The 20679-nt window shown below is 38.1% G+C and overlaps 1 protein-coding gene across 1 annotated transcript in view; it reads right to left on the bottom strand.

Moving 5' to 3' along the window:
* PIK3C2G (phosphatidylinositol-4-phosphate 3-kinase catalytic subunit type 2 gamma) overlaps nucleotides 1-20679 on the bottom strand; it is a 344412-nt gene that overhangs the window by 233956 nt on the left and 89777 nt on the right. The window contains 2 exon segments of the mRNA XM_088025563.1: nucleotides 6223-6353; nucleotides 20365-20479. Coding sequence (XP_087881689.1) covers nucleotides 6223-6353; nucleotides 20365-20479 — 246 coding nt within the window.

Genomic DNA, 20679 nt, shown 5'->3' with positions numbered 1-20679 from the left:
TGAGTTCTAGTTTCAAAGCATTGTGGTCTGAAAATATGCAGGGAATAACCCCAATCTTTTGGTACCGGTTGAGACCTGATTTGTGACCTAGGATGTGATCTATTCTGGAGAATGTTCCATGGGCACTAGAGAAGAATGTGTATTCCGTTGCTTTGGGATGGAATGTTCTGAATATGTCTGTGAAGTCCATTTGGTCCATTGTGTCATTTAAAGTCTTTTTTTCCTTGTTGATCTTTTGCTTAGATGATCTGTCCATTTTAGTCAGGGGGTTGTTAAAGTCCCCCACTATTATTGTATTGTTGTCGATGTGTTTCTTTGCTTTTGTTATTAATTGCCTTATATAATTGGCTGCTCCCATGTTAGGGGCATAGATATTTACAATTGTTAGATCTTCTTGTTGGATAGACCTTTTAAGTAGGATAGAGTGTCCTTCCTCATCTCTTATTACAGTCCCTGCTTTAAAATCTAATTTGTCTGATATAAGGATTGCCACCCCAGCTTTCTTTTGGTGTCCATTGGCATGGTAAATGGTTTTCCACCCCTTCACTTTCAATGTGGGGGTGTCTTTGGGTCTAAAATGAGTCTCTTGCAGACAGCATATCGATGGGTCTTGTTTTTTTATCCAATCTCATAGCCTGTGTCTTTTGATTGGGGCATTGAGCCCATTTACATTCAGGGTAACTATTGAAAGATATGAATTTAGTGCCATTGTATTGCCTGTAGGTGACCGTTACTGTATATTGTCTGTGTTCCTTTCTGGTCTACGCTGCTTTTAGGCTCTCTCTTTGCTTAGAGGACCCCTTTCAATATTTCTTGGAGGGCTGGTTTCGTGTTTGCAAATTCCTTAGTTTTTGTTTGTCCTGGAAGCTTTTTATCTCTCCTTCAATTTTCAATGACAGCCTAGCTGGATATAGTATTCTTGGCTGCATATTTTTCTCGTTTAGTGCTCTGAAGATATCATGCCAGTCCTTTCTGGCCTGCCAGGTCTCTGTGGATAAGTCTGTTGCCAATCTAATGTTTCTACCATTATAGGTTACATATCTCTTGTTCCGAGCTCCTTTCAAGATTTTCTCTTTGTCTCTGAGACTTGTAAGTTTTACTATAAGATGTCGGGGTGTTGACCTATTTTTATTGATTTTGAGAGGGGTTCTCTGTGCCTCCTGGATTTTGATGCCTGTTTCTTTCCCCATATTAGGGAAGTTCTCTGCTATAATTTGCTCCAATATACCTTCTGCCCCTCTCTCTTCTTTTTTGGGATTCCAATTATTCTAATGTTGTTTTGTCTTATGGTATTGCTTATCTCTCGAATTCTGCCCTCCTGATCCAGTAGTTGTTTATCTCTCTTTCTCACCTTCTTTATTTTCCATAATTTGGTCTTCTCTATCGCTGATTCTCTCTTCTGCCTCCATTTATCCTAGCAGTTAGTGCCCCCATTTTCGATTGCACCTCATTAATAGCCTTTTTGATTTCGATTTGGTTAGATTTTAGTTCTTTTATTTCTCCAGGAAGGGTGTCTCTAATAACTTCCATGCTTTTTTCAAGCCCAGCTAGTATCTTTAAAATCATGATTCTAAACTCTACGTCCGACATCGTACTAATGTCCGTATTGAGTAAGTCCCTGGCAGATGGTACTACCTCTTGTTCTTTTTGCTGAGGTGATTTTTTTCGTCTTGTCATTTTGTCCAGAGGGGCATAGATGAATGAGAGAACAAAATGCTAACAGGTTAACAACGTCCCCAGAAAATATACTCTAAACAAATCAGAAAAGACCTGAAACCAGGGGAAAAGAAAGGGAAAGAAAGAAAAAAGAAAGAGGAAAAAAAAAAGAAAAAGAAAAAGATAAAAACAAACAAAAACAGAACAAAACAACAAAAAAAACAGAATATGATCAAATATGATCAGGCTAGTGCATAGATCAGTGCCACACATTAGATTTTGGGTGTATTTTGGTGTGTTAGATGATAGTGCCTCCTAAAATTGTAAAGAAAGAAAGACTTATATATGTACAAAATAAGGGTTGATACAATGAAGGGATGGAATATGACTGTAAAGATGAAAATTATAAAGGACTTTATAAAAGGAATTGATAAGTTGTTTGAAAAAAGAAGGAAGAAGATTTAAAAAAAAAAAGGAGAGAATGTGATCAGGCAGGAGATTAGAACAAAGCCATACACTAGAGATTTAGGGTATATTTTGATCTGTTAGAAGAAACTGTATCTCAAAATTTTAAAGAGTGAACAACTTATATATATATGCCAAAAATAAGGGTAACTACTATGAAGGGATAGAATATGACTCTAAAAATGAAAAATAAATTTTTTTTTTAAAAGGGATTGATAAGATGTTGGTTGAAAAAGGGAAAAAGAAAAATTAAAAAAAAACAGTTAAAAAATTAACTTTGAAAAACTAATGAATCATGGTAAAAAAGCCATGAATTCTATGTGCAGTATTCCCCTAGTGCTGGAGTTCACCCGTTCTCCTTGATCGGTAAACTTGGTCTCTGCGGGCTGTTCATGCTGATCTTCTGTGGGAGGGGCCTGTTGCTGTGGTTCCCAAATGTCTTTGCTGGAGGCGGAATTGCCCTGCCCTTGTGAGTCCGGGCTAAGCAATCTGCTCGGGTTTGCTCTTGGGAGCTTTTGTTCCCTCCAATCCCTCGGTACAGCTTTGGAGGATGAGAGTGAAAATGGTGGCCTCCCAATCTCTGCCCAGAGGAGCTGAGAACTCGGGGCCCTGCTCCTCAGTGCGCCCCTAGAGAAAAGCAATCACTCCCATCTCCCTTGTCTCCGGTCTCACCCGGCCTGTGACCAAGCATTTCTATCTCTGGCACCCGACCCCGTGGGGCGTCTCCAAACCCAGCAGATCCCTGCGGTGTGCTCCCGCGCTACTCCTCCCGGGGGAGGAAGGGGTGTCTCCCCGTCTCTGCTGCTTTTTGGGTCCCTGCTGGAGGAGCAGTGGCCCGACTGGGCCGCGGATCACAGTTTATGGCCACCCCGAGCTGCGAGCCCGAGCCTCGGCTCCATCTCTGCAGCCGGCTTCCCCGCTCTGAAACCTGGGAGCTCTGCTGCACTCAAGCCCCCCCTCCCCGGTCTTTCTATGACCCTGAGGGTCCTGAGACCACACTGTCCCGCGAGGTTTCCACCTCCCGCTTAGCTACTGGAGCGACATCCCTCATCGGAGCCGACTTCTAAAAGTTCCGATTTTGTGCTCCGCGGCTCCATCACTTGCTAGAAGCGGCCAGCGGAGGCCCCCTCCCCCGCCGTTTATCCTCCTGAATATCGCCTCGGATTCACTTCTCTGCACGTCCTACCTTCCAGGAAGTGGTCGCTTCTCTGTTCAGAGAGTTGTTGCTACTCTCTTCTTCGGTCTCCTGTTGAGTTCGTAGGTGTTCAGAATGGTTTGATCCCCATTCAGCTGAATTCCTGAGACGAGATGAAATCCAGGTCTCCTACTCCTCCGCCATCTTGCTCCGCCTCTCCCAACTTTAGCCTTTTGAGACTTGTTTTAATGATAGGTTGGGCCTCGCATAGTCTTTAATCTTGGGCTAGAGAACACTTACTCTTAATATTCATCTTTCTGGTTTCTTTGTTGAACGCTTGGGGTGTTCTGGGATCTTTTCTCATTCTTATTGGTCAATATTTCTATGTCTTCTAGCACTGTGCAACCTGTGGAATCTACATTCAGTTCATATTTCCCTGTGATGGCTTTTTTGCAGGCTTACAAAATCTCTACCTGCTCATGAGAAGCTAAGTACTCAGATATGTATTTCTGTAGCTCCTGTCCTTCTCTACTATTATGCTCTAGAAATTCCAGCTGCTTCAGCATCATTAAACTCTGATCTCTGCCCACTTATTTTTTTAAATCTCAGCAAGACCACTTCTTTGATTATACCTCCCAGAGCCATGATGTAGAAAGTGCCTCCAGGCTGAAAAACACTTTATTCATGAGCACACCTCAAACCACATTCAATTTCTGAAAGCATTTGTTTCATATGTATTTTTCTTGTCTCATATTCCTTTAAGTCCGGAGAATTAGTCTAGTAATAGGTGCCTTTCATAGCTAGAAGTAGAAGCATTAATTTCTTTCAAAACAAATGTTTTTCTATCTTTTGTTCTGGAATCTTTCTCATATTAGAAACATTCTTAGCTGTCATCAAGAATCTATATTTTTAAAATTTTTACAAATATTATAGGTACATTTTCATTGAATTTCATTGAGTCTGAATTTCCTGACTCTGGTTAGATAAATTTGAAAGAAGGAATAATTGTCACTATATAAATGACAAAATGTGGTATTTTGAAACAAGTTAATCTGATTCTTTTTTTGAAGTTAATCTGATTCTAACACAAATTTTATCACATTGAAGCCTGTTCATCTTTTTCACAATCAGAATGAAATTCTACTGTACTGAGCTTAATAATTGTATTTGAGTAAGTGAAACAAGGAAAATGTTGCTTGTTTTATGTATTAATTATTCATTTAAACAGAAACTGAGGTCTAAAAGAAGTTGGATTCACTGGGGCAAACTTAAAAACATAAACTCCTAATATATAAAGGAAGTTACAGTCATTATTTGTTGCTTTTGATATTTTTTTGTTTGAATATACTTAAAATTTCATGGGATGCCTGGGTGGCTCAGTTAAGCATCTGCCTTCAGCTCAGGTCTGATCCTAGGGTCCTGGGATTGAGTCCTGCATCGGGCTCCTTGTTCCACGGGGAACCTGCTTCTCCCTCTGCCTGCCACTCCCCTTGCTTGTGTTCTTGCTCTCACTCACTCTCTCTCTAACAAATAAATAAATAAAATCTTTTTAAAAAATGAATATACTTAAAATTTCAAAGCATGGCACCTTTTTCATATTTAAAAAAAACATTACAAATATATTAGTCTGATATGTGACACATTTGTTATATGTAATGTTTTGTATTTTTGAGTAAGTAGTAGAAAAGTTGCTTCACCTAGTTGACAGTAGCCTAGTATAACAATGGATTATCAAAATGTATCATGAGGACTATGAGAATAGTCCATCATTTATAACCCTTAAGCAACTTTTTATATCAGATACTATGTGAAAGAACTTTATTCATTATAACATTTATTTTACAAGTATTAATTATCAGCACAGTGTACAGTACTGGAAATATAGTGACAAACAATATAGATGGGTTCCTTGCTCTCCCAATTCTTACAAATTTATGAGGAAGACAAGAAAAAACATTACCAACAAGATGATAATAGAGTGTGTTAAATGTGATAATAAAAGGTAATAAGACAGAGAGTAAAGAGAAAAACTTCATTAGATAGGGTACTCAAAGAATGCTTCTTTAAGAAGAGCACAATTCAGTGAAGACCTGACCTACAGGATGAGAGATTCAGTCATGTGAAGAACTGAAGAAGGAGTATTTCAGGTAGAGGGAACACCAAAATGAAAAGGTCTTGAGATGGGAGAGGGACCAGCACGTTTGAAGTATATAAAGGGGACTGATGTCACTGGATGGAGTGAATGAGGAAAAGAGTATTACAAGGTGAAATTAGAGATAAGGGCAATAATATTACCCAAAACAGAACTCTTGATCACACGCCACACCTCAATCTGAAATGGCCCAAACTTATTCCTTCTCCAGAAAATGACTCTTAACATCTGCCTATTCAATCATTTCAAATAGGCAATCCATTAAGTCAGTGGACTCTCCATTGACTTAACCTGATTTCTTGCTTTCTCAGTTGGCTTATCCCCTAGTTACTAGTAATTATCAAGTCATGTCTTCTCAATTTCCAAAAATGATCTCCCAAATCCAGCCATTTTTACCAAGGTCCATTGTCATCACCCTAGTCTTAGTCACCATGACCTCTTGCTTAAAAAATTAATTTCTCTCTAATCCATTCTTCAACTTGTGGTCCAAGGGCCTGCTCAAAAAGATTATTTAGATCACATGACTCTCCTGTTCAAAATATTTAAACAATTTCTTATTCTTGGAATGAAAGGCTTTATCACGTTTTATATCTGCTTGGTTGTACTGAACTGAATGATTTCCAATCTTCTTATTTGTCCTTTGACTAAAGTTAAAGTTGCTAAAAACAATGGGAAAAAAATCTTTAAAAAACATACAGAATTACTAATTTAGCTCCTAAACATTAATTGATCACCCAACAGATGTGACTTCCAGTATAATTCATGGTATCAAAAACAGCAGGCAAAATTCACTCACAAGACCTGGGTCACTTACAGCAAGGGAGATTGTTTCTGTGAAAGTCTGGCAATATGTTTTAAACACTCTTTTGGTGGTTCTTCAAGGTTATTTCTATTGTCTTCAGAATCAAGTTTCATATACTCCCACTCAGTAGCTGGAAAATCAATCTGAAATAAAGAAATGATTTGCTATGTATTGAATGCCTCAAAATGCATCATTAATTTAATATTCTCTACCTAGTTTGTAGAAACTAAAGGAAAATTCCTACACTTTTTTCTGTGCTCTTTTCTACTTAAAAATAATTTTTAAAAGAATCATTAGGGTTAGGACACCTGGGTGGCTCGTTAAGCATCCGACTCTTGATTTTTGGCTCAGGGTTGCAGGATTGAACCCCACGTCAGGCTCTGTGCTTAGTGCAGAGTCAGCTTGAGATTCTCTCTCTTCCTCTCCTTCTGCCCCCCTGCTACTTGTGCGCTCTCTATCTCTCTCTAACATAAATAAGTAAAATCTTTAAAAAAACAAAAAGAATCATTAGATTTGGGACTTGGTATTTAAATATATATGGTATTTAGCAAATCCTCAATTATTTATATAAGTGGCATAAATTAGTAATGTGTAATGTCTGAGGAAAAATGAGAAAAAATAGCAATATATGAAGTTTCATAAATTTAAATATTAAATTTTTGTTTAATGTTGAAATTCTATACTTTATACAGTTAAGTACTAAAATGTCTTTCTATTATTAAATGATAAAAAATGTAGATGGCAATTACACTTTTCTCATATAAATACCTGAGAAAATAAAAAGAGTTACTCTATGTTGGTTTCTACTTCAGGAAATCTACAAGGCTGTAAACCACTTTGTAGACATGAAATTTCTGGTAAAGGTCTGTGTAAGTGTATAACCAAATACAGTATTTTTGCTCTTGCTCTGTAGTTCAGATTTATAGACAGGGCTAGAATTCAGGCCTCTTTTTTTTGGCAGAATGTGTTTTCTAGTAAACCATGTTTCAGTGATAATCTGATTCAAGTGAAAAAAAAAACAGTTAACAAAATATACAGTTTCAAACCATGTAAATGAGCTAGATATTTTAGTGCCCATATGTGTGTTTAAAGTTTTAATATATTTTTCATATTAAAAAATATAAATTATTTTTCTTTGCTGAACTATGTTAGTTTGGGATCTCAGAGAAAATTGAGAAACATAAGGTAGATTGTGTGAGTTACAGCTTGAAATATGGTTGAATCTATTTCGGTTATTTACTAGAAAAAAGTTTTAGCAATTTTATAACCTCTAAAATTTGTTGCCATATTTGTTTTTGGTATAATTTTTGTTATACTGTACCATTTAATACTCCAACATGATAAAAGAAATGAGTCATAGAAAAGCAATATTATAATAAATTTTCCCTCTTGACAAAAAGATTAATTTTGGTTTTTAGAGAGAGGTAGCTCTTGCATTGCAGGTTATGTTACTCTATGTGCTCAAATATTTTAAACACATGAAACAAAAATGCTAGAAATAGTATTTGATGAACTAGTTCAATTTTATGTTGGTTTTAAGTGAAGAGCAGGGTGGATGAGGAAACTAAAGTTATTGGATGAGAATATAGAAGTATCCCTGTGCACAAATATATAATAAATTCTTTGATATATTTCACTTGTGAATTTTTAATTTCTGATATATGAATGAGTCCCTATACAGACTGCATTATGTCATATGTTATGAGGCTAAAATTACTGATTCCTGACCCACTGATAGAAAATATTGGAATTCTCCCAAATGCCTTTTGTTCTAATTTTTCACAGAAGTTCCTACAAAGTATATGTTATTTATTTGCTCTAGAATTTTTTTGCCTATCATGCATTATGGAAGATATAAAAAGGATCCATCACCTTCAAAGAACTTAAAGTCTAATTAAGGAGAAAAGGTATACATTAACAATTAAAATATGGTACAATATATATACATAGCACCCCAAAGCTGTGCTTCAAGTCAGTAATGGCAAACATGTGACTCTGGTTTTCTCCTTCTATGATTGTAACTAGCCAAGCCTGCTTTGGTCTCAAAAGTATTTTTCATGGAGTGTTCCAGGAGATCTCCTCAAATGTCTCCATTGCATGAGCCATAACACCTATTTATTACATTCCTGCCTCAAGCATTGAGGATAGACTCCTGATTTCAAGAACAACAACCAAAAAAAATTATGAGGCTCTTTTCTTTGAGATGCAGGAAAATATTCAGAACTGATTATCCAGCCCTTTAATTCACACCTCCTTCTACATCTGAATATTGACTTCTTGTGTTCCATTTATGCCTCTTACTTCACTTCCTCTCCTCATCCTTCTCCATTCACTTCCTCTCCTCATCCTTCTCCATCCTTACTTCACTTCCTCTCCACAACCATGCCCAGAGGGGCCCATGGGCCCAGTTTGGGCCCCCATGATTCTGTCAACTTGTTCAAAGAACTACCCCCTGGACTGTAGATACATTTGGATATTATGAGGCACATGAATGTTAGACCATAAGTACTGTGGTAGTTCAGAGTAAGGAAGGATACCTACCAACTGGATGGCAATTGTGGTGAGTCTTAAGGAAGGAAATGTAAAAGAGCGACCCATAAGGCAGTTCAGGAGTGATGGAAGAAAACAAAAACAAAAGCAAAAAACAAACATCTGCTACATTAGGATGCAAAATGTACTGTGTTCTAAAGACCTGGTATCAATAGGACTGTTGCCTCCCCCTAACATTGTTGTTAATGAAGTGTAAGCATCTAATACAATGTTAGGTAAAGTAAAATACTTTGGGTGAGTAAGTAAGTATCAGTTGGTTTAAGAGGAAGGCCACTTAGATAAAAGGAAGAACCAAACACTCTAGAATCTGGATTCCAATAATTGCAAAAAAGTGCAAAGTTTAGAAACATCTGTAGGTTGGGTTAGTGTAGTCATCAGATGTATGGACACATAGCATGATGTTAGGGATAAAACACCCAATGCCTTCAGAAATCACAAGTCAATGGACAAAAAGTCAATGAGAAAGAAGTATAATGTGGTTCATGTGTTGATAAAAATCTTACTGGTTATTATGTAAATGCAAAGGAAGGTCACTTGGGGTGGAAAGAGAGGAGAGCAGATGGGAGAGATTCCTAGAGGAGGGCCTATGGATCCTAAAAGATGAATATTAATTACACAAACAAAGTCAGAGGAGGGATAAGCAGTGGATGGTGAGAGGAAGAAGGAGGGCACACTGCAAGCAGGAAACAGTATTTGTAAATGCACATAAGGTAAAAGCAGGACAGTGCATGTCAGAAACTACAACATTTTCAAAGTTGCTGGAGCTTAAAGTGTCAGACAAGGAGTGGCAAGAGAAACAATGGGAGGGGAGTCATGCTGTAGAGCATGACCTTAATTCTCTAGGTAGTGCTGAGTTATTGAAAAGTGTAAATAGAAGAGTGGCAGGTTCAAATTTAAGTTTTAGGAAGATCAAACTTATGGATTTTGGATTATAGAATGACAAAACTGAAGGCAAGAAAGCCAGCTAAACTATTGTAACCTAGGAGGGAATTTTTGAACTAGGGCAGATGTGGCGAATAGAAAGGATACACGTGGGGAACATATGGGAGGTAAATTGGCAGGATATAGTACAGACTGAATATGAGTAGGGATAAAGAAGGACGAGGCAAATGAAACAAGTAGGTGTATGTGGGGGCATGAACAGACATAAATAATTCAGGGGATGAGAGCAATTTGGAGAGAAAGATGAGCTCAGTTTGGGATATGTTTTCTTTGAAGCTGTCTGTAGAATATCCAGGTGGGAATTTCAGCAGGTATGTGGCTATATTTGTCTGAAGTGTGTAGTGTGAAAGATACTGAACTAGAGATAATTTAAAAAGTGAACCTGGACAGATACTGTGAATAAAACCGTAGAAATGAGATCTAGAAATTCTAGTGCTATATATATATATATCTCCAAGATAAATGAAAACATATGTCCACATACAAACTTGTACACAAGTGTTCACAGCAGTGCCATTCTCAATAGCCAAAAGGTAGAAACAATCTAAATGCATATCAACTAATGAATGGATGAAGTATAGTATATCCATGCAATGTAATAATATTCAACAATAAAAAAGAAATGAATACTGATGTATGCTATAATGTAGATGAACTTTGTGAAACATTATACTAAGTGAAAGAAGCCAGTCACAAAAGACCAAGTATTGTATGATTTAATCTATATGAAATATGGAGAATAGGTGAATCTATAGAGACAGAAAGTAAATTAGCAGTTTCTTAGAGTTGGGGGAAATGGGAGAATAAGAGGTGATAGCTAAAGGATATAGGTTTTCTATTTGAAGTGATGAAAATGCTTTAAAATTGATTTTGGTGGTAATTTTACATATCTTTGAAAAAACAAAACAAAACCAAAAACTGAATTGCACACTTTAAATGGGAAAGTTGTGTGGTATGTGAATTCTATCTCAACAAGGTTTTTAAGAAATTTTTCCAGGGAGAGTATATATACTGAGAATAACAATGGGCAGTAGATGGAACTTTTGAGAACTGTCAACAGGGAGGATGAGCAGAAGGGGAGCCGGGGAAGGAAACAGAGAAGGATAATGAGAGGAGAAGGGTGTTCTTCAATAGGAAGGAGAGTGCCAAAAGTTGCAGAAAGCTAGTAGGAAGAAAACTAAACCACCACTGGATAGGGTAACTAAGAATAACAAATAAGCCAGAATATAGTGAATTTAGACATGAATGGGGAAGTGGGGAAGTAGAGGAATATGAAATAGAACAAGAGCAACATTGTCTAAAACTCTGCTTTTAGTTATTTTACTTTTTTATTTTATTTTATTTTATTTTATTTCATTTTAATGTTATGTTAATCACCATACATTACATCATTAGTTTTTGATGTAGTGTTCCATAATTCATTGTTTGTGTATAACACCCAGTGCTCCATTCAGTACGTGTCCTCTTTAATACCCATCACCAGGCTAAGGCATCCCCATATGCCCCTCCCCTCTAGAACTCTCAATTTGTTTCTCAGAGTCCAGAGTCTCTCATGGTTTGTCTTCCCCTCGATTTACGCCCCCTTCATTTTTCCCTTCCTACTATCTTCTTCTTTTTTTCTTTAACATATAATGTATTATTTGTTTCAGAGGTACAGGTCTGTGATTCAACAGTCTTACACAATTCACAGCGCTCACTATAGCACATACCCTCCCCAATGTCTATCACCCAGCCACCCCGTCCCTCCCACCCCCCCACCACTCCAGCAACCCTCAGTTTGTTTCCTGAGATTAAGAATTCCTCATATAAGTGAGGTCATATGATACATGTCTTTCTCTGATTGACTTATTTCACTCAGCATAATACCCTCCAGTTCCATCCATGTCGTTGCAAATGGCAAGATTTAATTCCTTTTGATGGCTGCATAATATTCCATTGTATATATATACCACTTCTTCTTTATCCATTCATCTGTCGATAGACATCTTGGCTCTTTCCATAGTTTGGCTATAGTGGACATTGCCGCTATAAACATCGGGGTGCACGTACCCCTTCGGATCCCTACATTTGTATCTTTGGGGTAAATACCCAGTAGTGCAATTGCTGGATCATAGGGCAGCTCTATTTTCAACTTCTTGAGGAACCTCCATACGGTTTTCCAGAGTGGCTGCACCAGCTTGCATTCCCACCAACAGTGTAGGAGGGTTCCCCTTTCTCCACATCCCTGCCAACATCTGTCGTTTCCTGACTTGTTAATTGTAGCCATTCTGACTGGTGTGAGGTGGTATCTCATTGAGGTTTTGATTTGAATTTCCCTGATGCTGAGATGTTGAGCACTTTTTCGTGTCTGTTGGTCATTTGGATGTCTTCTTTGGAAAAATGTCTGTTCATGTCTTCTGCCCATTTCTTGGTTGGATTATTTGTTCTTTGGGTGTCGAGTCTGATAAGTTCTTTATAAATTTTGGATACTAGCCCTTTATCTGATATGTCATTTGCAAATATCTTCTCCCATTCTGTCGGTTGTCTTTTCGTTTTGTTGACTGTTTCTTTTGCTGTGCAAAAGCTTTTTATCTTGATGAAATCCCAATAGTTCATTTTTGCCCTTGCTTCCCTTGCCTTTGGCGATGTTTCTAGGAAGAAGTTGCTGTGGCTGAGGTCGAAGAGGTTGCTGCCCGTGATCTCCTTTAGGATTTTGATGGACTCCTGTCTCACGTTTAGGTTTTCAAACATTTGGAGTCTATTTTTGTGTGTGGTGTTAGGAAATGGTCCAGTTTCATTCTTCTGCATGTGGCTGTCCAATTTTCCCAAAACCCTTTGTTGAAGAGACTGTCTTTTTTTCCATTGGGCATTCTTTCCTGCTTTGTCAAAGATGAGTCGACCATAGAGTGGAGGGTCCATTTCTGGGCTCTCTCTTCTGTTCCATTGATCTATGTGTCTGTTTTTGTGCCAGTACCATACTATCTTGATGATGACAGCTTTGTAATAGAGCTGGAAGTCCGGAACAGTGATGCCGCCAGCTTTGCTTTTCTATTTCAACATTCCTCTGGCTATTCGGGGTCTCTTCTGTTTCCATACAAATTTTAGGATTATTTGTTCCATTTCTTTGAAAAAAGTGGTTGGTATTTTGATGGGATTGCATTGAATGAGTAGATTGCTCTAGGTAGCATTGACATCTTCACAATGTTTGTTCTTCCAATCCATGAGCATGGAACGTTTTCCCATTTTTTTGTGTCTTCCTCAATTTCTTTCATGAGTATTTTATAGTTTTCTGAGTACTCTTTGGTTCAATTTATTCCTAGGTATCTTATGGTTTTGGGTGCAGTTGTAAATGGGATCGACTCCTTAATTTGTCTCTCTTCTGTCTTATTGTTGTTGTATAGGAATGTCGCTGATTTCTGTGCATTGATTTTATATCCTGCCACTTTACTGAATTCCTGTATGAGTTCTAGCCGTTTTGGGGTGGAGTCTTTTGGGTTTCCACATACAGTATCATATCATCTGCAAAGAGTGAGAGTTTGACTTCCTCTTTGCCAATTTGGGTGCCTTTCATTTCTTTTTGTTGCTTATTGCTGTGGCTAGGACTTCTAATACTATGTTGAATAGCAGTGGTGAAAGTGGACATCCCCGCTGCATTCCTGACCTTAGGGGAAAAGCTCTTAGTTTTTCCCCATTGAGAATGATATTCTCTGTTGGTTTTTCATAGATGGCTTTAATGATATTGAGGTATGTACCCTCTATCCCTGTACTCTGAAGAGTTTTGATCAAGAAAGGATGCTGTACTTTTTGTCAAATGCTTTTCTGCATCTATTGAGAGGATCATATGGTTCTTGTTCTTTCTTTTGTTAATGTATTCTATCACATTGATTGATTTGCGGATGTTGAACCAACCTTGCAGCCCAGGGATAAATTCCACTTGGTCATGGTGAATAATCCTTTTAATGTACTGTTGGATCCTATTGGCTAGTATTTTGGTGAGAATTTTTGCATCCATGTTCATCAAGGATATTGGTCTGTAATTCACCTTTTTGAGGGGGTCTTTGTCTGGTTTGGGGATCAAGGTAATGTGGCCTCATAAAACGAGTTTGTAAGTTTTACTTCCATTTCTATTTTTGAAGCAGTGTCAGAAGAATAAGTATTAATTCTTCTTTAAATGTTTGGTAGAATTCCCCTGGGAGGCCACCTGGCCCTGGGCTTTTGTTTGTTGGGTTTTTTGATGACTGCTTCAATTTCCTTAGGGGTTATAGGTCTGTTCAGGTTTTCTATTTCTTACTGGTTCAGTTTTGGTAGTTGATACATCTCTAGGAGTGCATCCATTTCTTCCAGATTTTCTAATTTGCTGGCATAGAGTTGCTCATAATATGTTCTTATAATTGTTTGTATTTCTTTGGTGTTGGTTGTGATCTCTCCTCTTTCATTTATGATTTTGTTGACTTGGGTCCTTTCTCTTTTCTTTTGGTAAGTCTGGCCAGGGGTTAATCAATCTTGTTAACTCACCTGATTTGTGACCTAGGATGTGATCTATTCCGGAGAATGTTCCATGGGCACTAGAAAAGAATGTGTATTCTGTTGCTTTGGGATGGAGTGTTCTTAATACATCTGTGTAGTCCATTTGGTCCAGTGTGTCATTTAAAGTCTTTATTTCCTTGTTGATCTTTTGCTTAGATGATCTGTCCATTTCATTCAGGGGGGTGTTAAAGTCCCCCACTATTATTGTATTGTTGTCGATGTGTTTCTTTGCTTTTGTTATTAATTGCCTTATATAATTGGCTGCCCCCATGTTAGGGGCATAGATATTTACAATTGTTAGATCTTCTTGGTGGATCGACCCTTTAAGTAGGATATAGTGTCCTTCCTCTTCTCTTATTACAGTCTTTGTTTTAAAATCTAATTTGTCTGATATAAGGATTGCCACCCCAGCTTTCTTTTGGTGTCCATTAGCATGGTAAAATTGGCTTTCTACCCCCTCACTTTCAATGTGGGGGTGTCTTTGGGTCTAAAATGAGACTCTTGCAGACAGCATATCGATGGGTCTTGTTTTTTTATGCAATCTGATACCGTGTTTCTTTTGATTGGGGCATTAAGCCATTTACATTCAGGGTAACTATTGAAAGATATGAATTTAGTGCCATTGTATTGCCTTTAAGGTTACTGCTACTGTATATTGTCTGTGTTCCTTTCTGGTCTATGTTACTTTTAGGCTCTCTCTTTGCTTAGAGGACCCCTTTCAATATTTCTTGTAGGGCTGGTTTTGTGTTTGCAAATTCCTTTAGTTTTTGTTTGTCCTAGAAGCTTTTTACCTCTCCCTCTATTTTCAATGACAGCCTATCTGGATATAGTATTCTTGGCTGTATATTTTTCTCATTTAGTGCTCTGAATATATCATGCCAGTCCTTTCTGGCCTGCCAGGTCTCTGTGGATAAGTCTGTTGCCAATCTTATGTTTCTACCATTGTAGGTTACAGATCTCTTCTCCCGAGCTGCTTTCAGGATTTTCTCTTTGTCTCTGAGACTCATAACGTTTACTGTTAGATGTCAGGTTGTTGACCTATTTTTATTGATTTTGAGGGGCATTCTCTGTGCCTCCTGGATTTTGATGACTGTTTCTTTCCCCAAATTAGGTAAATTCTCTGCTATAATTTGCTCCAATATACCTTCTGCCCCTCTCTCTCTTTCTTCTTCTTCTGGGATCCCAATTATCCTAATATTGTTTCATTTTATGGTATCACTATCTCTCGAGTTCTTCCCTCATGATCCAGTAGTTTATCTCTTTTTCTCAACTTCTTTATTTTCCATCATTTGGTCTTCTAGATCACTAATCCTCTCTTCTGCCTCATTTATCCTAGCAGTTAGAGCCTCCATTTTTTATTGCACCTCAGTAATAGCCTTTTTGATTTCGACTTGGTTAGGTTTTAGGTCTTTCATTCTCCAGAAAGGGTTTCTCTAATATCTTCCATGCTTTTTTCAAGCCCATTTAGTATCTTTAAAATCATGATTCTGAACTCTAGTTCCGACATCAATAATGTCCATATTGATTAGGTCCCTGGCAGTTGGTACTACCTCTTGTTCTTTTTTTTTTTGAGGTGAATTTTTCCATCTTGTCATTTTGTCCAGAGGAGATTGGATGAATGAGAGAACAAGCTGCTTACAGGGTAACAACGACTCCAGAAAAATATACAGTAAACAAATCAGAAGAGACCTGAAACTGGGGAAAAGAAAGGGAAAATAAGAAAAAAGAAAAAAAATTAAAAGAAAAAGATAAAAAAGAAACAAAAAGCAGAATATGATCAAATATGATCAGGCCAGTGCATAGATCAGTGCCACACACTAGATTTTGGGCATATTTTGGTCTTTTAAAAGAAAGTACCTCCCGAAATTTTAAAGAAAAGCTTTTATATGTATAAAAATAAGGGTAAATACGATGAAGGGATGGAATATGACTGTAAAGCTGAAAATTAGAAAAGATTTTATAAAAGGAATTGATAAGAAGTTGGTTGAAAAAAGAAAGAAGAGGATTTAAAAAAAAAAGGAGGAGAGAATGTGATCAGGCAGAACACTAGAACAAAGCCATACACTAGAGATTTAGGGTATATTTTGGTCTGTTAGAAGAAACTGTATCCCAACAATTTAAAGAGAGAACAACATATATATATATATATATATATATATATATATATATATATATATATATACCAAAAATAAGGTTAACTACCATTAAGGGATAGAATATGACTCTAAAAATGAAAAATAATAAAGAATTTTTAAGGGGATTGATAAGATGTTGGTTGAAAACGGGAAAACGAAAAATTAAAAAAAAAAGAAAATTTAAAAATTTAACTTTGAAAGACTAAAGAATCATTGGAATAAAACCATGAATTCTATGTGCAGTATTCCACTAGTGCTGGAGTTCTGCCATTCTCATTGATTGGTAAACTTGGTCTTGGCTGGCTGTTCTTGCCGATCTTCTGGGGGAGGGGCCTGTTACCGTGGTTCTCAGATGTCTTTGCCGGAGGCAGAAATGCCCCGCCCTCGCCCGGTCCAGGCTAAGTAATCTGCTTGGTTTTGCTTCGGGAGCTTTTGTTCCCTGCAAGCTTTCTGTACGGCTTTGGAGGATGAGAGTGAAAATGGCGGCTTCCCCATCACCCTGGAGGAGCTGAGAACTCAGGGCCTCACTCCTCAATGAGCCCCCAGAGAAAAGCAGTCGATCCCTCCCATCTCCCCAGTCTCTGGCTGTACTTCATGCTCACCTGGCCTGTGACCGAGCATTTCTATCTCTGGCACACGACCCCGTGTGGAGTCTCCAAACCCAGCAGATCCCTGTAGTGTGCTCCTGCACTGCTTCTCCCAGGGGAGGAAGGGGAATCTCCCTGGATCTACCACTTGTTGGATCCCTGCTGGAAGAACAGTGGCCTGACTGTGCCACAGATCATGGTTTATGGCAACCCCGAGGTGCAAGCCCACTCCTTGGCTCAGTCTCTGCAGCCAGCTTCCCTCCTCCAATACCTGGAGCTCTGCCACACTCAGGCACCCCCAGTCTTTCTGTGACCCCCGAGGATCCTGAGACCGCACTGTCCCGTGAGGGTTCCACATCCTGCTTAGCCACTGGAGCAATGTCCCTCAGTGGAGCAGACTTCTCAAAATTTCTGATTTTGTGCTCTGCTCCTGTATCACTTGCCTATAGTGGCTGACGGAGGCTCCCTCCCCCGCCATCTATCTTCCCGAATATCGCCTCAGATTCCCTTCTCCGCATGTCCTACCTTCCAAAAAGTGGTCGCTTTTCTGTTTAGAGAGTTGCTGCTATTCTTTTCTTCAATCTCCTGTTGAGTTTGTAGGTGTTCAGAATGGTTTGATCCCTATCTAGCTGAATTCCTGAGACCAGACAAAATTTAGGTCTCCTACTCCTCTGCCATCTTGCTCCTCCCTCTCCACTCTGCTCTTAGTTCTTAAACTATGATAGAGCTACTCTACTAGATTGTACACAGAGAGAGGTAGTAAGTTGAGGGAGATCCAGGTCAATGGAAACATGCAATAATCTGTCTCCATTTCTTTTCTTTTCTTTCTTTCTTTTTTTTTTTAAGATTTTACTTATTTATTTGACAGAGAGAGAGTGAGCGCACAAGGAGGAGGAGCAGAAGGCAGAGGGAGAGGGAGAAGTAGGCTCCCCACTGAGCAAGGAGCCCAATGCAGGGCTGGATGCGCGGCTCGGTCCCAGGACCCTGGGATCATGACCTAAGCTGAAGGCAAACACTTAACTGACTGAGCCACCCAGGTACCCCAATCTTTGTCCATTTCTGAACTCAGATCTACTTCACTCCACCCACTGCTTTTGGTGCACTTAAGCCATAGAACCTAAAAAAAAAAGTGATGGACTTAAAGGATTCAGGTTCTGTGACTTATCATATCCCTTCTCATAGTAGGGTGGCAACCATGGGGCAGTAACTGTCTATCTAATAAAGACAATCAGAAAAGTACAGATATGAAAGAAGTTGGATAGGCATAGCATAACCCTTTCATTGCACAGAGGTGAAAATATTTTTGGTGACTTGTCCAAAGTCAAAGTTTTCTATTTAAGAGCTAAAACAATAATCCAGATTTTTTAACTCTGAGCCTGATGTCTTTCCCTGATACCCATCTTGACTCCTTAACACAAATACTGGTTGCAGAATTTGCTAATTTCCTCACTATAATCTTTAGGCTGAAAGATTCTACTCTAAATTTAGCTGTATATAATTAGAGTGATATTGGTTAGTAAGAGTTTTAACTTTAATAACTCCTATTTTATTTTATATATTTTATCATCAATTAAAAACATCCTGAGATGTTTCCTTTTATGTCTATACCATTTGAAATTATTTTATAAAAATTAGATTAACTTTTTGCATGATGTTGAATGATTTTCATGTCCCCCCCACCCTTTTTTTTAAGATAAATTTGGTTATAGCTCCAGATGTCTAGTTGGAAATCTATCCTCCTATTGAATACTTGAAACTAATCCTCAGATTCCACTTGCCAGGATCTGTGTTCTAACGGAGCTATTCCTCTCATCTGAGAAGAATCATCTGATAGTCTCTCTTACTTCTTCCACCCCCACCACTGCTGATAAATACCCGTTGAATCATAACTTTATATCCTCAAAGCTCAGGCAATGGTCAGACTTGGAAGATTCTCATTAAACTGAGGTAGTTTATATCTGGCAAGCAATAGTCTGTTAAAAAATGCATTTTTTAAAAGATTTTATTTATTTATAGATCATGATCGGGGAAGGGCCAGAGAGAGAATTTCAGGCAGACTCCATGCTGAGCATGCAGAGCCCCACTTGGAGCTTGATCTCATGACTCTGAGATCATGACCTGAGCCTATGTCAACAGTCAGACACTTAACCAACTGAGACACCCAGGTGCTCCTGCATTTGGCCTCTTAAAGAAAGGTAGTTGTCATGTTACAATGGAACATCTGCTAAATAATAAGCCATTACATGTTGAGTATCTATGATGGTGTGCCAATATTGAATGTGAACACTCTTTTTCATTATCACATCAATGAATTAGAAGTAAATCTATGTTTGGCAAGGACTTCCTCCTTCACAGTGGATGCCACATTTTTATTAGTATTTTCTCTTTTAGTTTCAACATCTTGCTACACTTTGTCCCTCAACCCAAACCTGGAAACTTAAGAACTCAGAGACTCCACTAGCTTTCTCTAGAACAGCTCTGCTCAACTGAGGGTAATTTTATCCCTAAAGGACATCTGACAATATCAAGAAGCATTTTTTTTATTGTCAGAACTAGGCAGGTGCTACTGACACTAGTAGGTAGAAGCCAAAGATGCTGCTAAATATTCCACAATGTATAAGGCAGCCCCCACAACGAAGAGTTATCTGGTCTAAAATGTCATTAGTGTTGAGTTGAGAAATCCAGTTCTGGAGAGTGCTGCCCCCAGATAGCAGTTCCCAGTTTTTCCCTAGAGAGATGGAAAGTCCATATTCCCTGCATTTCCATATATGGGAATGGCCATGCTTCATGTATCTGACCAATATGATCATTTATAATGATGAACACACAAGAGCTCTCAGCAGTAAGGACTCAAGTCTGGAATCATTAGCCACCTTTTATTCATGATTTCAAATCACAGAAAGAAGAACGATCTTAAGAGTAAAGAAAGTATGTTGAATGGATTTTGTTTGCAGTTTCTCCTCCACTACTGACCTAATTTCTAGTCATATAGGAAATGTACAATTGAAGGATTTTAAGGAAACATGACACAATGCAAAGGCAGGTATAAGGTACCAAGTTAATAATATATGCCAATGACTGTTTTCAGACAATGGAAAGAATAGTGAATCCACTATTGAATAGAATCCACATAATGAATATACTAATGGCAACACTCCATTTCTTTCCTTCATGATCATGTTTGATGGAGAATGGCTTGAAATTGCTATTATATAAGCTGGAGGAAAAGTGCTTTGAGAGTACTGAATACAAAATAAAAGAACTAGAGGTTTTACAAATCCCAGCAGATTGGAGGAAGAGAAGACTATTAAAATATGTGATACTAGAAGAAAATTGTTTCTGTAATTGAGAAGTTACTTATCAACCAATATTTGCTGTGTATACTTTTTTTTTTTTTTGCCATGTATACTTTAATCTCATAGCCTGACTCTTACCTGCAGGATCACTGGAGATGGCTGGCTTATATCCCACACTCCTGGAGCTATCATTTCTATGGGAGGCTCATTCTGTAACGTCATGCTGAATAGCATAGACCCGAGAATGGATTTGCTACAAAAGACAACACATATAGATAGACAGCAGTCACTTCAAGAGGGAAGTTATTATTATCTATAAATGCTTTCTTTTAGAATGTAAACATAACCAGCTATTTCAGTGGCTTCATTCAGTAGCTAGAATAGAAATACAATATTCCACAAGTCTAGATACTGATTAGTATTTAATTCTAATATACGACATGCATGGCTATG

The sequence above is a fragment of the Eumetopias jubatus genome, unplaced genomic scaffold, assembly GCF_037043125.1.
Source record: "Eumetopias jubatus isolate StellerSeaLion01/CBP00866 unplaced genomic scaffold, mEumJub1_p1.0 scaffold_8, whole genome shotgun sequence".
In the NCBI taxonomy this organism is placed as follows: Eukaryota; Metazoa; Chordata; class Mammalia; order Carnivora; family Otariidae; genus Eumetopias; species Eumetopias jubatus.
The sequence above is the reverse complement of the archived record's forward strand: the minus strand, read 5'-3'. Positions and strand labels throughout refer to the sequence as shown.